The 15,227-nt window shown below is 43.2% G+C and overlaps 1 protein-coding gene and 1 long non-coding RNA gene across 2 annotated transcripts in view; one reads left to right on the top strand and one right to left on the bottom strand.

Annotated features, from left to right (window-relative positions):
• The first annotated feature begins 200 nt into the window (after positions 1–200).
• HIF1A (hypoxia inducible factor 1 subunit alpha) overlaps positions 201–15,227 on the top strand; it is a 29,990-nt gene continuing 14,963 nt past the window's right edge. Inside the window, exons 1-2 of the mRNA XM_075503787.1 lie at positions 201–499; positions 14,828–15,018. Coding sequence (XP_075359902.1) covers positions 465–499; positions 14,828–15,018 — 226 coding nt within the window. The 5' untranslated portion in view covers positions 201–464. The remainder of the gene's footprint in view (positions 500–14,827; positions 15,019–15,227) is intronic.
• Positions 4,794–13,037, bottom strand: LOC142410735 (uncharacterized). The gene is made up of 3 exons (XR_012776024.1): positions 12,718–13,037; positions 12,511–12,613; positions 4,794–5,026 (listed from the first exon to the last, which is right to left on the bottom strand). It is a non-coding gene; the product is annotated as an uncharacterized LOC142410735 (long non-coding RNA).

The raw sequence follows: 15,227 nt of genomic DNA, 5'->3' as shown, positions 1-15,227 counted from the left end.
GCGAGCCCCCCGCTGCCGGCCGCGCACCGGGATGCGGGGGGCGCTCGGCCCGGGGCCGTGCGGTGCCGGAGCCCGCCGGGGCAGGGTGGCGGCGGTCCCGCCCCGCACACAGCGCCACACGTGAGGCGCCGGCCCCCTCCCAGCTGAGCGCTCAGCTGACCCCGCCGGCCGAGGGGCCGGGCCGCGCCGCCGCTCCTCACTGGCGCAGCGCGGGGCCCGGGCCGGCCGCGCCCGCCCCCGCTGCCGCCTCCTTCTCCGCGCCCAGCCCCGCGCCGCCCACCGCCGCCGCTGCGCTCTTCGCCGCCCGCACCTCCCCGCAGCCTGCCCCGATGCTCTGAGCCCACGCGGCCCCAGACCCGGCCCCTTCCCGGCCGCGCCGCCATCTCCCCGCGCCCCGTGGCGGCCATTGGAGCGGCCCGCCTCGCATCCAGGGAGCCGGCGGGAGGAGAAGCCAGCCCGCCGCCATGGAGAGCCCCGGCGGCGTCACCGACAAGAAGAGGTACCGCCGGCTGACGCCGCGGCCTCCCGAGCTGCCCGCCCGCCGTGCCGGGGCTCGGCCCGCGCCGGCAGCGCGCTGCCCGCCCCCCGCTCGCCCGGCCCGGGGGCCGCTTTCCCGCCCCCCCCCCCCCTCCCCCCCGGGCACCGCGCCGTCCCCCGGGCGCTCCGCCGCCCCCCGCTTTGTTACCGCCGCCCCCTCCCCGTCCTCCGTCCCCCCCTTCCCGCCCCGCGCTCCCCCAGCCCGCGGAGCGCTTCGCTCTTTCATTCCTCCTCCTCCTCCTCCCTACCGTCCACGTCGCCATTTTGTCGGCGGGGGGAGTGGGCCGGGGCCCCGCAGCCGGGGGGGCTCCGTGTGGTGCGGCGCCTCTCCCGCGGCGGGAGCTGTCCCGCCGGCCCGGCCTGGCGTGGCGCTCGGGTCTGCGGGTGGGAGCGCCTGGCGTGTTTTCTCCCCGCGCGGCCGTGGGGCATGCGTGGGCCCCGCTCCCCGCGCCATCAGCCGTCGCGCCCGGGCGGCCTGCGCGCCGAAAGCGAGACAGCCGGGCCGGGCGAGGGGCTGGCGGCGGGGCCGAGGGGCGTTCGTGGAGGTCGTGAGGGGAGCCGGGGGGAAGCGCCTGGCTTCGGCCGAGCTGCAGCAGTGCCGGGGAGCGCCCCGGGGGCTGCCTTTGCGTCTGAAAATGAGGGGGTAGGAATTGATTGTGCTTTATTAGCACACCGAGCCTGTGGTGTTCAGGTTGTGTGCAGAAAAGGGCCGGTTTGGAATCTGGAAATATTAAGCTTAAAAAAACCCAAACCCAAAACCGGGGGGGGGGGGGGGGGGGGTTGGCGGCTGGACAATGTGAGTTGAGTATGAATAATTCACCAAGGATTGTTAGCTCAAATTAGGAGGAGGAAATAAAAGCCTTAAAAGCCTTTGTTACATGGTGAAGTTGGGGAGTTTGAGTATTTGGGTGACCAGATTTCTGCGTTGGTGCTCCACCGGCGCGCTTTGTGGAGGGATTAATTGCCGTAATCACCATCTGCAGAAGGCGCCGTTTGTTTATATTGATATGGATACCTTTTTTTTTTTTCTAAGATGGATTTTCTCTGCTTTTGCATCAAAGGGTCATCTGAGTAGGTTAAACGTAGTAAGTATTAAAGCGTATAAGTTGTGTTGGAAAGGAGACTGGCTGGCTTTTAAAATGGATGGTGAGCTTTGTGCTGGGCTGGTGAACAGGGAGCGCTTCACCTCTAGGACAGTGTCATCTCGGTGATAATTTGGAGTTGATGCGGCGGTGCAAGCGGGGGGGTGGGGGAGAAGCAGCTTTTAGTCTAATGAAATCTGTACAGTGGGGCACCTGGGGGTGGCACCGATTCTGTAACCTTTGTTTTTTCTACTCAAACCTAATGGCTATTGAGAAGCCTGGGAGAAAATGTTGCAAGAGAAATGATTATTCTGTGCTTTTCTCTGCTGCCCTAATTTAGTGGCAGGTCTAGAAAGGGAGTTTGAGACTTGACTTATTCTCTGTTGCTGGTTTTTTGTTTTGGTTTTGTGTGGTGTGGTGTGTGTGTCGTGTCGTCCGTCCCGTGTCCGTCCTTCCCCCCCCCCTTTGTTATTTTTTTTACTTACCATTCTGTCCCACTTGGGTACTTTTTTTGCAATTTCCTTATCCTGGATGTAATCTGCTTTCTTCAGAATGTAAGAATCAGTATGCAAAGCTTATCCTTCCTTCCTAAAAGGCAGGGCTTAAGAAAGATAAATTGTTGTGTTATGTTTCCTGTAGACCAAGTTCAAAGTTGGGAATGTTTCTGATAAAACAGTAAGGAATATTCAGATTACTTCTGTTGTAGGGTACATTTTAATTGAAAACATAAAGCTGTATCTGTGGTATGCTCATCCTGGGGGCTGTGAATGCGCAGTTGAGCAAAGATGGCTAAGCAAAAAAGGAAGGATATGAGCTCACCAGAGAACTTATTGAAAATCTCAAGTGTTTCTCAAGAACCTGGGTTGTTTTAGAAGGGTTTAGGTTTGATGGTGTCCATGTTCAGAATACCTTTAAGGGAGAAGACCATCCAGTTCTGTTCTTCAATGATAAAACTTTGGCTGATTGTGTATATATAGTGCACCTCAATTCTGGCATGTGTTAAGATCCTTTTATTCCTTGTCCCTCCCTGTGCTTGTATTTGGACAGTGTTTAGCTCTTGATAGTTAAAGTGAAGCTTGTTGTTTGCTTAATTATGTGCTGCGAGATGCAGAAATTGCGGAATTTGACCAATTGTGCGTCTTAGTCTTACATAAGTGAAATTTAGTCATAACAGTAACTAGAAGTGTGCATTCATTTACTGGTTTGTTGAATCCATTGTTTGATGTAGTCCTGAGCTTCTCATATACATACAGGGGTCAAGATTCCATAAGAAACCAAGTATCGGCAACACGATGAGGTATTGAGTTATTTGGGTTTTAGCTCTTCTTCAGTAGTTGTATCATTTTCAGGTGCTCCTGGGTTTTTCCTCATGCGCTACAAGGAGCGAGTTTATCTCAGTGCATAGAGTGGGTAAAACAGCGTTGTTGGGAGCTTTGTTTGCTTATTGACTTTGATTTGATTCAGATTTAAGGCTTTTGCTGAGAAGTATGCTGATTTTTCTCAATATTCTTCTAAGAGACTCTAGTGCACAGATGGCTGATGCTATGAAGTTTCTCCCCAGGTCTGTGGTGTGATGCTTCACTATTAGCAGAGTAATTCTTGTACCATCTTAAGTAAATGAGCCATTTAGGGTTACTGGTTCCTTTGGTAGTGGCTTGCAGCTGGTAGATACACTAGAAAAATGAATCTTGGATTGTTTTAAGTCCTTACTTTAACATAAAATATATATATATTTTTAATGGTATGGGTGCTAAACAAAAATGAGAAGCGGAAGGATTTAAAAAAGTGATTTCTTGAGTGCTCAGTCTGAGTCTTAAGATTGTATAAAACAGTTGAATTTAACATCCTGACTTGAGTGTCTTGCAGAAAAACTTCAGCTTTTCAGTTTCTCAGACCTGGGACTTGAAACTTAACGTCTAGTGTCTAAGAGGATGATTTGAAAGACCGGGGTTTTGCTGCTGGATCTCTGCCACTGAGGTCCAGCTCCAAAATCTGTTAGAGAAGCCTGGGTCCTGTGCCGCTGGCTATGAGGGGCAGTGGCTACTGCTGGTTTTCCTTAAACCTGTGTGAGGTCTCTAGGATTGCAAGTGCCACTGCTTTTTGTCTGTTAATTTCTTTCAACTCTGGTGGAACTGAGCCACCATTACTAGAGTCAAAAGCGAATACAAAAACCTTTTGTATATACTCTAACTGTACCTCTCTACGTGTTGTAAGAAGAGGAGAAATCTTTCAGTAAATCTATTGTGGAGTTCCTCCGCAGGTACGGGGAGGGCAGAGTGGTTTCTGGCTTACACAATGGTGTTTTTACTGCTTTCTGGATTTTTCTGGATTGCTTGCCTTGCCATAGGGCTTACCTGGTGGTAGTGCCTGTGTTGTCTGTTCTTCGCCATTTCCTCAAATGTGTAACAGTTTTGAATGCCTTCAATAAAAGTGATCAGAAGTTGCTTTCCAGTGCCCACTAAAGATGAAGGCAACAGTGTAGTGTTACTGCCCTTCCTTCTCGTTATCAAAGCACTGAAAATCAGGGAAGAATAGCTGTGAAGGGTTTGTCTACTGCAGACATTTTCCACAATTTTGCCCTGTTGGTGCTTTGGTTTCCTTTTATCAGTGAAGGTCTGAGTATTTGGCAGTATGTTAATGGAAGCAGCAGGAGGGTTTTCTGGGTTTTGTTTACAGTCATACTTGCTTTGCCCTTTTAGAACATAGTGTCTCCAGTCTGCAGTGAGGGTCTCTTGGTTGGCATGCCTGAAATACCAACAACCAGTCCACGCTTAGCAGAAAGGTCTAGTGTAGGTGTGATCAGATGGTCCGGGTTGTCAGGTGGTCTGTAACAGGGTGATGGGATGGTAAGAAGTTTTTATTTCAAGTGCTTTCAAGCTTTTTTAGCAACTCTGCTTTCTGTATCAATGCTTTTCCTATCCAGCATCTCTGAAGGCACATTCTGGACAATTTGGGGGGGAGGGGGAACAAATGTAGCTGCATACTGTTATCAGCAACTTAAGTCTGGTAATTAAGTCAACTATTGGTTTAAAGGTGGAGGTGTGAAGTGGATAGTCCATCTTATTTCCTCATTTAATTGCCATCCCCATTTTCTGGTTGGTTTCTCTCTTCTCAGAAATGTCTTATTTAGCTTAGGCTAAGATCATGCTAAAGTACGTCCTTTGTAAGCCTCGAGAAGCTGAGAAGCACAGTTGCATGCTGTGTTTCTACTGCCACTAGAAGAGAGGCCAGAGAAGACCATCCTGCTATCATGTAAGACTTCAGTCAGCAATGTAACAGCATGCATTTACTTACAGGTGCTTGCTTCCTCCTCTGCACATTGTGAAAGCAACCGTAGACCTTTGTTCCTCCCTATCCTTGAACTATAATGCGTGGAGTTTATAAGGCTGTTTCCAGGACTCTGATTGCTAATGGTGAAGTGGAAAAAAATAGTTGATAAATATTAATAACACTAGCAAATGTCAGCAGTGTTGCAGTGTAAACCCAAACCCTTCTTAAGAGTGCGCATGTTCACTTTGCTGTGCTTCTGATCTGGAAGCCTTGAAGACTCTTGCTGAGCCTACATAACGCAATGGATTCTTGAGTGTGTTCATGTTGTTCAATAGTAGTATTGCACTTAATTTAGAAGGCTGGATTTCAAGTAGGTTTCTGTGAGATTTTTGGTATTAAAAGAGGACATTGACAGAAACCGCTGATTTTTGAGTATTCATTTTTTTTTACTGCAGAGGAGAATTTGGCAGTATGATCTCAATTTATTCTTGAAGAGCTTGGTGTTATGATATGCCAACAAAATAATTCTTGTATAATTGTAGAGTATGCATTGTTAAGTAAACCCAGGGGGGAAGTTCAGTGGTGGTATATGAGAATATCTAGATTTTCCTGATGATACTGCTCTTTCAAGGAGATGCAAATATTGATCCAATTACAATATGTGTTCTTTTATAAAAAAAAAACAGCTTCAAAACAAAAACAAATCTCAAAAGAACCTTAGCAAGAAGGCGCAGTAACCCGTTTCTAGCTAGCTGATGTCCAAAAGGAAGGAATGTTCCAGATCACAAGTCATCAGCTCAAATGCTGCTTTTATCTTCACGTACACAGTTATATAGGCAGGTGTTTACATGCCTCAAAAAAACCACCTAGGTACTAGGTGGAAACATGGAAAGAACTTGGACCTTAATTATCTTTTCATGTTATAACAGCCCTTTCTCTTTTGAATTAGAGTAAGATTGAGCATTTTGAGCCTTTCTTGAGAAACCTCCTTTGTATTATAGCAGGCAGAAGAGCAGGCAGGAGAATCTGAGTTTTCCACTGAGTACTGCTCCGAAATGGGAGACACTTGGGGGTTTTATGACATTGGGAACTACAAAAATGACCCAGGAGAGAAGGTGAGCCTTCTTACTTTAACTAATGACTGAAAATTCAGGAAAGATACAGGTTTCCAAATTACCATTGGATATGAAGGCTATTAAGGCTTTCCTCTACTGAGATCTCTGCTATTTAGCTTAGAATAAAAGTGTCTATGAAAATTAAGTTCTGAAATTATTAGAAACATGAACATGAAACCAAGTGAATACATGCCAGCATATATATTTTTTTTAAATACAGCTTATGTAGGTGACGAACACTTTAGGGTTCTTTGATGTGGAGCCATAGCCTCAGTTGATGTAAATTAGCACAGGTTTGTTGAAGCTACGCCTGTTCATACCAGCCTGGGGGGTTTGGTCCAAGATCTCAGAGTAAGTGCATTGATAAAGAGGAGTTTCATCATATGCATAATCTGTCACTTCTTTCTGTTGAAGCCTGATAATACTGGGACTTGTACAAAAATGTAGCCTTTAAAAATGTTGAGATATTTTAGTACCAAGACATTTGAAATGGCTCTGCTGGCACTGAAGAACTGGTACTTCAAGATGATCCATTAGTCGTTCCATAAAGATATCCAATACGTAATAAACTTTGTGTGTGTTAGGAGAGACACTGCGCAGCTTCTGTTTAATTTGGTGTGGTGTGAATGAATGCTTGCGCAGCATTTTTCCTCAAAATGTTACAACAGATCTTGTAACTCACTACTTTTAAAATAGAGCCTGAAGTTCAAGTGAAGAATTGAGGAAACAATCAGAAGCACTGAACCATGATATTATATTTACAATAGTGGAAAGTTTTACCAAGTAACTTATTAAATAACCTTTTCAACTTGTAATAATCCTGGAAGTGTTACCTGAAAAAGATGACCCATTTTGTTTACCAGAATGAGTCGTTTCACTGTCAATCCTAAACCAAAACCAGATTGGTGTTACTTTATGAAAATTCTTGCATTTCAAGAAGCAAAAGAATTTGAGGCCAAGGCTCCCATTTTTGTGAAGTCATTTCATGCTGCTCACAAGTGAGAATAGTAAATGGGCTGTTAATGCTAGAAAGAGAGTTACTAGAGGCTTACCTCCTTACGTTTGCCCCCTGCTCACATCCATTGGAAGAGATGGGAATATGCTCCAAGGAATAGAAGATTTGAAGTGATCCATATCAAATATAAAGGCTGCACCCTCTACTAGCTAAGCTAAAGAAATGAGAAGCTCTACATGGTTTAGCTGGGGATGGGAGTATTTGGTGCTCAGTCCTTCAGAAAGGACTTTTTCCATGTGCCTTATTGCATCTACTGAATGTTCAGCTGATGTGTTGAGCAGGCTTTTTGTCCTAGCTATTGCTGTAAGCGTTTTTCTTGACTGCTTAGAGGATCTGTTTGTTCTTTATTCATACAGAAAAATAAAATTTTATATCTCTCACTTCTGTTCTGGTTTTTTTTTTTTTAGTTCTTAAAACCTTTGATCACAAAATACCCTGTTAACTGAAAGCAGTTGAGGAATGTGAGGTGAAGAGATGAGAACTTGGATGGAAGCAGTGAGGGAGAATGTCCAGCCACCAGTCTGGAAAACCTGAATGCAATGACATAAAATAAATGATATATTTTAAAGCCATGATTTAGACTAAAATTAGTTACTTTATCAAGAGTCTGCATCTGTCTGAAGATGGACCAGTTCGTAGCTAAAATATTGTTAACTGAGAGCCTGACAGATATCTCGGGGATATGCTTTGCATCTTTTTTGTGAGCTTGGTAGAAGCAAAAGCAGGAGGGCTGAAGGGAAGGGAGCACTTAGTGGCTAGTTCTGTCAAGCCCAATGTACAGAGATCTCTCTTGAATAACTGTGGTTTTTCTGTAATAATAAACACAATTTAACTACCATGTACCTTTCATCCTGAAGGGCAGAGCACAGTTAATTAAAAGAAGAAAAAAAAAAAAAAGCTGTATTCTAGGAAAAAGCTGAATAACCCAGTTGAAAAAAATTAGAAATTCCTTACAAACAACCATTGTATGCCGTGTGGCTATTTTAAAACAGTAAATTACTATGCAAAGGTAAAACATCAGTGGGTTACATTGTGTAGTAAGACACAGCAGAATCACTTTACCACGTTCTGAATTAGAAATACTAGTTTTGGAAGTTTTTACTTTCTTACTCGCACTTTCTAAGTGGGGGGTAGTTGGGGTTTCAGGTCGGTTCAAGGCCAAATCCAGGTGATGGATAATCTTAGCAGCATGGTCCTGTGCTGGCTTCAGGAGTTTCAGGCTCTGCTGCCGGCTCCTATGTGCCATAATTTACCTGTCTGTAAAATGGCTGTTTATATAGACTTCATGGTCTTGATAGTAAGACTTTACTTTAAGTTAACGTGTAGCTCAGTGGATTCTCTTCTTGCTGCCTCTTCCCTCGATAATTTTGCAAATGGCAATGCGTTTCAGCGTTCACTCGGAACATTTGTGCTGCTGTAGCTAATTCAGTCTGAACTGCCTGCTTGCTCTCTTAATTTGTTAGGGTTTTGTCAGTTAGGGTTTTTTTGGTGGTAGTAGAGTTATGGTAAATGCCTGTAACTACCCTCATGTAAAGAAAATGGTTTAAATTGCTATGTTAGAAGGTAATAGACAAAGGAATGAATTCTAGTAGTTTACATACAGAGGTGTTGTCTCTGCTTGGATATTATGCTAGTTTCTGCAGTGAAATCTCTGCTAGTCTTTCTCGCTGTATGTAAGGAATTTCTGATTTCTTTTCCTGAGTTGGATTACTGGGCTGTGATGTTCATTAATTCATAATGAGCAAGACTTTCTTCTAGAAAAATCACATGCTTGTGATTACACATGAGATTCTGGTGTTGGTTTTTTTGTTTGTTTGGTATTTTCCTCACAAGAAGTCTCTACACAGACTATAAAATAAGGAGAACTGGTAAATAAAATGGGCTGTAATGGCAAAAGCAATAAAGCTTAAAAAGAAAATCATGTCAAAGCAAGAAGAGGCAAAGCTGTAACCCCGAGTTCATTGTGAACTGGTAGCTGAGAGATTGCACTAATTCTGTGATGCAGCTATAGAAGGAAGGAGCACCTCTCCTAACCAATTTGGAAAAAGTAAAATTTATGGTGAATTTGCAAATATATTACAGTTCCTGGAAAGCCTGCTTATTCAACTGAAAATTCAGACTTTGCAATAAATGTTTGAGAGCGCAGTCTGAAATGCCTTTTCCCCCCACCATTGGGAGGAGTGTTTGGATACCAGAAACGAGTAGCCCCGTAAGCCAGCACACGAGATGAAGCCGGTCCTCTGGCCCCTTTCCTCCCCACCCCATCGCCTGGGTTTTCTCATCTTTAAACAGCAAAGATTTGGGCTCCCTCGCAAGACCGACTGTAGTGGACCCAGTTACCCCTACTTGTAACCTGTTTTATTGTTTGCCTGCTGAGCGAGGAGCAGTCTGGCCTGCTGGTCAGGCCAGCAAGTGTGTTACTGCTGGGCTGGGAGGCAAGAGGGAATGGGGCTTTCGGGGCTGCCTGCGACTGGGCAGTGTTCGTGTGGCTCTGTCTTGAGGCTTGGTAGTGTTAACACTACAGCTCTGTTGCTCCTAGTTGAAGTTGATTAACTTCAATTGAAAAGTATTTTTAAGGGGATAAGGGAGCTAGCAGGCATGTTCTCTATCTATGCCAGGTGGAAGATGAGGGGCTTTTGGGGGGGGGGGGGGGAGTTGGGGAGTTGTTTTGTTTTTGTTTTTCTTTGGAAGAATCCTTGCGTCATTAGCTCACCATATATTTAAATAGCTGGATTTGAGCAGTGTTCTTTTACATTATAAACCCATTTTTCAGATGAAATTGTCTTCAGGGAAGTTGAGTTACACTGTTTGAGTTTCTCTGTGCTAAGCGCTGGGCTTGCCTGGGACTTCTTTCCATGGAAGAATAATTTAAGTATTGTGGCTAGAAGCTCTGGACAAAATAAAGATCTAACAAACAGTGAAGAAAAACGAATGGCTGCATATTCAGCACAGTCAAAAGAGTAGAACTCTGTCATAACACACTCTTTGGCCGTCTGCGCCTTTTAAGTAAGCTTGTGTCTGGTCAGTATTTTCTTGGTGTGCTGTAGGTGAGAGCGGTCGGCATGGATGTGCCTAGGGTTGAGCTCTTCAGACAGTCCCCATGAAGACAGCTAGTTCTGCTGCTGTAGTGATATCAGCGTTAGGGTGTTCCGCTGGGGTATGGCTGCAAACTGGGAGTTGCACCTCTGTCCCATACAGCTGTGCTGGCAGAATTATCTGGTTCAGGCTAGCCATGAAAAGATGACCAAGTTTTGTACCAACCGCAGGAATGAGTTCAACCTTAAAAGCTAAATACAAGGCCACTTAGAGGTCTACTTTCTAAGTTCCAATACCATCATGATGACATACACTGTTAATGTATTATTGTACTGTAATAGCTGCAGCTTTTTTTGTGTAATGAAGAAAAATTGAAGCTGTGTTATAGTGGATATGGTCTTTGTGACTCCATTTCTACACCAGGTATTTCCCATACTAGTTTTACAGTCTGAAGAGAGGTTGTATCTAACATTGAAGTATCGAGTGTGAATCTTGTGCTGGCAAATGATGGGAATTAATGGCAGAACTGAAAACTAGTTCAAGAATGAGATGTTATCAGATTTGAGGCACATTATTCATTTAGATTATATTGTTTCCACACGGTATACTTCTGTGAAACTGTTTAAGAATAGATACCACGATAAATACAAAGCCACTCGATTGTAGAAAACAGTTCTAGAGAAAAATGTGAATTGCTATCAGAAGATGCTTATTATTTTAGAATGTTCTCAAAACCTGGATCCAGAAAGATGAGCCTGGGTTAATTAATACATGCACAATAGCTATTTTACATGGGAACTGAAAACACCTATAGGGCAAAATCTACCTGATTAGAGAAACAATAAGTTAGAATGGGAGAAAGGCTAGAAACTAAATAACAGCAGTAAAGCAACATACAGGAAAACCTGCTTTTACATGCATAACCTGCTTTGGATTGCTCTCTGCTTCTGTATTCTGATGGCAGAAATACAAAATGGAAATGAATGTCTGGCACTGAAATTGTGCAGGAAACATCATACCTGAAAATGCATGCAATTTCCTGTCTAGCACCGGCATTTCTGATATTTTCATTGCACGTATAATCCACTCTTCAGCTGAGATTTTATTCTGAGTCTTCAGGTGTTTTTCTTTTGTGCAAGACTTATAGCAGAAGGTTCCAATACAGCTCTTAAGTTTAGGGTTTGATTTAAATGGAGCTCAAGTTCTTGTTATCTCTACAGAATGGTATTTCTGTTGTGACGACCATGAGTGTTACACATGGGCAGTTCTGAAAATCTCTTAAATGATATGATTTATTTAAGCTGGATTTGGTAGCAGTTCACATCTTGGTGTTTAAAGTCCTCTTCCTTGAGCTCCCTTTTTTCCCCCAGTTGAGAGAGAGCTCACTTAAGAAATATATTTTCTTTACAGGAATTCAACATCCTTTAATTGACTACACAGAAATTTGTGGGCAGCTACACATGCTGATTGTGTGGTTTTTTTCATTTACTTTATGCAACTCTAAGTAACAAAGCTTAGAGTAGTTGCAACAGTAAAGGATTTTTTTTTCTTTTTTGTTTTTTATTTGATGGCATCCCATGTTGAGGCAACTCTGACTTCACTTGGTAATTAAACCTAATTTGTGAAAGACCTTTTCCTTATTAATTTGATCCATTAAAGAAACACTCTTTGAAACTGGTAGTTAATCTTCCTATTTAAATGGCTGTGTTTTACTCAGATTGGTTACAGCTTAGTTTTAAACAGCAGTTAAAAATAGCAAACTGTTGTGCTGTACAGTTTAAATATCTATCTACAGTAGTAGCCTTTCTGGAAAGGAAATGCCTAGTAAGAGGGAGAGGAGACTCTGCTGCTCGGACAGCACCGGTTGGTACCAACATTGCACTTTTCCTTGAGTTTTGCCCATCCCAAAGTCAGGCAGCGCTCCAGCAGGCAGCACTTGATTGTCTTACTCCAGGATTAATTTTTAACAGAAGCACTATGAGCTTGATTTGAGCAGCGTTTCAGTCGGTAATTAATAATTCAATGGTTGTGAGAAGTTTTGACTGTGTATGTTGAAGTCTGCTGCTAAGCGTGCTAAAACCAGGCAAAAATCTAGAAACTGGCTGAAATATTTTCATGAGCATTAAGCTTTCAGAAAGAAAATACAAGGGAAAGGGCTGAAATTGCAACTGGTGAGGTTAGCGTCTGTTTTAATCTCTTGGTTGAAGACTTGAAGTGCACAGCATTGTTGCCAAAGCACGGGGTTTTTAACTTAGAGTGCAGTTGAAAAGGAAGCCGTGACAAAACTGCAGGCATCTAGGCAGATGGAAACCACTTACTTCCAGTAATTCTCCCCTGAGTTTCTATTGTAGGAGGAAATTTCTGCAGGTGAGGGGATCTTGAATGAACAGCTAACAAAGAAAAATCAGAGGTATAAAGGTGAATCTGTCTAAGGCAGCATAATTGCTTGTTTTACCTTTGTCAGTGAAATCTGTGGTCCAAGAAAGAGGACAAAGAGAATCCAGATGGTTTTTCACCTCCACCCTTAGTTTTCCACCAAGAGAAAAGGTACTTGAGGCCTGTGTTCAGTAAGAAATGTTTAATCAATCAGGTTATATAGCGAGAATATTTTTTCAGTATTGTTCAAGGTCAGACTTCTCGTAATGGCTGTTTCCGGATATACCTGTATGGCAGGAGCCTCAAGCTTCTCAGACCAAGGTATCCATGACTAGAGCAGGAACATCTGTTGTCACAGGGAAATTGAATGTGAAAAAATCTGCAAGATGGGAAATATTATCAGATATTTTAGGCTACCCTTCTGAGGAACACAAGCTTATATTCACAGAAACAGATAGAACTATTGTATGTCTGGAATTTTTACTACTATAATATCCGTAAGTTAGTTTTCCAAAAGATCTCTGTTAATACTATGTTGATTTATTAATGTTTCTCATTACATAGAAATAGTATTTGTGTGATCTAGTAGCATGATTTTGCCTCCAAAGGAGAGAACATAATCCTATTCTTAGCTCTTGTAAAACTTAAGATTCTGACAATCAAGCTTCTAGTGCTTCCTTCTGCTGGCAGTGGCAGGGGGTAGGAGGAGAGGATGGTGCGAGTGGGGGTGGATGGGGATGCCGTGCAGTTTTATTAAGTTGGAAAAAAGGAAGGTTATCACAGCAGAAATTCTGATGGCTTACTTTGTCTTTATCAGAGCTTATTAAACTTCTTTCGTGTTTCAAGGCATTCATACTTCCAACATCAGTCTTAATAGTATTGTTGCTTGCATATTTCTGCACAAACTAAGCAGGTTTTTGGCTATTGTGGGTAGCACATCAGGTGAAGGACTGAAAACGTGCTCCTTTGGGTATGTCTTTGCTTGCTTTGAATCTGGTTCGTTATCTCCCAGGCAATATCAGCTTGTGGATAGCTTTCCTCTATCATTTGTGGTACCTCTCGCAAGATGTGTGCTAATTAGAGTGTTTTTGCACAGATCTGCAGACTTAGCAACGTGAATTTGCAGTGGTAGTATGACTTTTAAATCTAGTGAAATTTGACAAAAGTAATTCCTAAACTGTTGGTAGTAAATAATGCAGTGGTTTATTTTCTGTCTTTGTCAACTAGTGACACTTAATCTCTTTATGATGACATTAAAAGGCATGCAACTTTGAATTATAAAAGCAGTGTTTATAGGCATATGTTTTACCTTTGTTGTAAGTTGTAAGGCATATCTTACAACTTTCATGTAAGTCAATGGAAAAAAGGATCCTACAGATTAGTGTAACTGCCTTTTGTATCTCAGGTGTATGCAAAATGAAGATAGGGTGCCTTCAGAAGACATAAATTTATAAAAAGAAATATGGACAATAATACTGTATGCTTTTGTATTGTCCATTTAAAAATAAAAGCACATTTAAACTGCAGTAGCATAATTTCCTTGGGGACCACAGTAGCATTGAGTTCTTGTTCAAACGTAAGAAAAATTTGGAGCTCCTGTCTCAAAATCCTTAGTTCAAAACTCACATGACAGATGCAGGAGACAAACGTGAACTGGTGTGGGTACTGGGGAAAGGGAGAATTATCTGCGTTACCGACTGACCGAGAGTCTCGGTCGTTTCGGTGCTTGATCTTAGTGAGCTGTCCTTTACTTCATGCGTACTGGGGGAGGCGAGTCTAACAGAGGCAATGGAAGGAGAATGAGGCAACTTCTTAACAGCTGGAGTTTTCCAGTATAGGGGAGACTATGGAATGGGCTATGCTGGAGAAAGAGAGCTGGGGAAGGGACTTTTTGGATCACTTGAAAAGCAGGACACCTCATGCTAAGTCAATATCCTTGCTTATCTGACCTGTTAGGTGGGCTTTGTAGGGATGGAGAAAAGGGAAGAACTTGGAGAGTGTTCACGGTACTACTCGAGCATCAAGCTGGAAGTAACTTACACTGTAGTATTTTGAATGGACTTAAGGGGTTAGGAAAGAGGAGGGAGACAGGATTTGGAGGCTAGAGAGGCAGCAGTCAAGGTATGAGAGAGGCACTTCAGGAACAGTTCTGAGTATGTAGATGTCTGTTTGAAGAACTGATCTTGTTGGAAGGCTCTGTGGGTTTGAATTTACTTCTGGCAGAGCCCAACCACGGCAGAACTCTATACACAGAATTGCATTTACACTTTTAAATTGAGGTTTTAAATTATTCAACTTTGATAACTGTTTAATTGGCTACTGGACAGCTTAGTTTCATATTTAACTTGCACAGAGAACTCTGTTTCCTGTATTAACCCCAAACTTTGTTTATATAGGATTAGCTCGGAACGCAGAAAAGAGAAGTCAAGAGATGCAGCCCGGTGCCGAAGGAGCAAGGAATCGGAAGTATTCTACGAGCTTGCTCATCAGCTGCCCCTGCCCCACACTGTGAGCGCACACCTGGACAAGGCATCCATTATGAGACTGACCATCAGCTACTTGCGCATGAGAAAGCTGCTAGATGCTGGTAAGCGAATAACATAGCAGAATCTGGAAAAGGAACTGGAGGTATTCTGAGGAAGAAGCTATTTCTCAAACCTGTCAGCAGTTAAATAAATAAATACGTTAATAGTTGCATCCTTTCTATGGAAAAGTGGAAGACCTTACAGTATAAATAGGCTATTGGTGATGGCACAGGAAAAATCTGGCTGCTGTTCAACAGACTTTGTTTTTCCC

Source organism: Mycteria americana, chromosome 5 (assembly GCF_035582795.1).
Source record: "Mycteria americana isolate JAX WOST 10 ecotype Jacksonville Zoo and Gardens chromosome 5, USCA_MyAme_1.0, whole genome shotgun sequence".
NCBI lineage: Eukaryota > Metazoa > Chordata > Aves > Ciconiiformes > Ciconiidae > Mycteria > Mycteria americana.
This window is presented reverse-complemented; position numbering and strand designations above follow the sequence as displayed.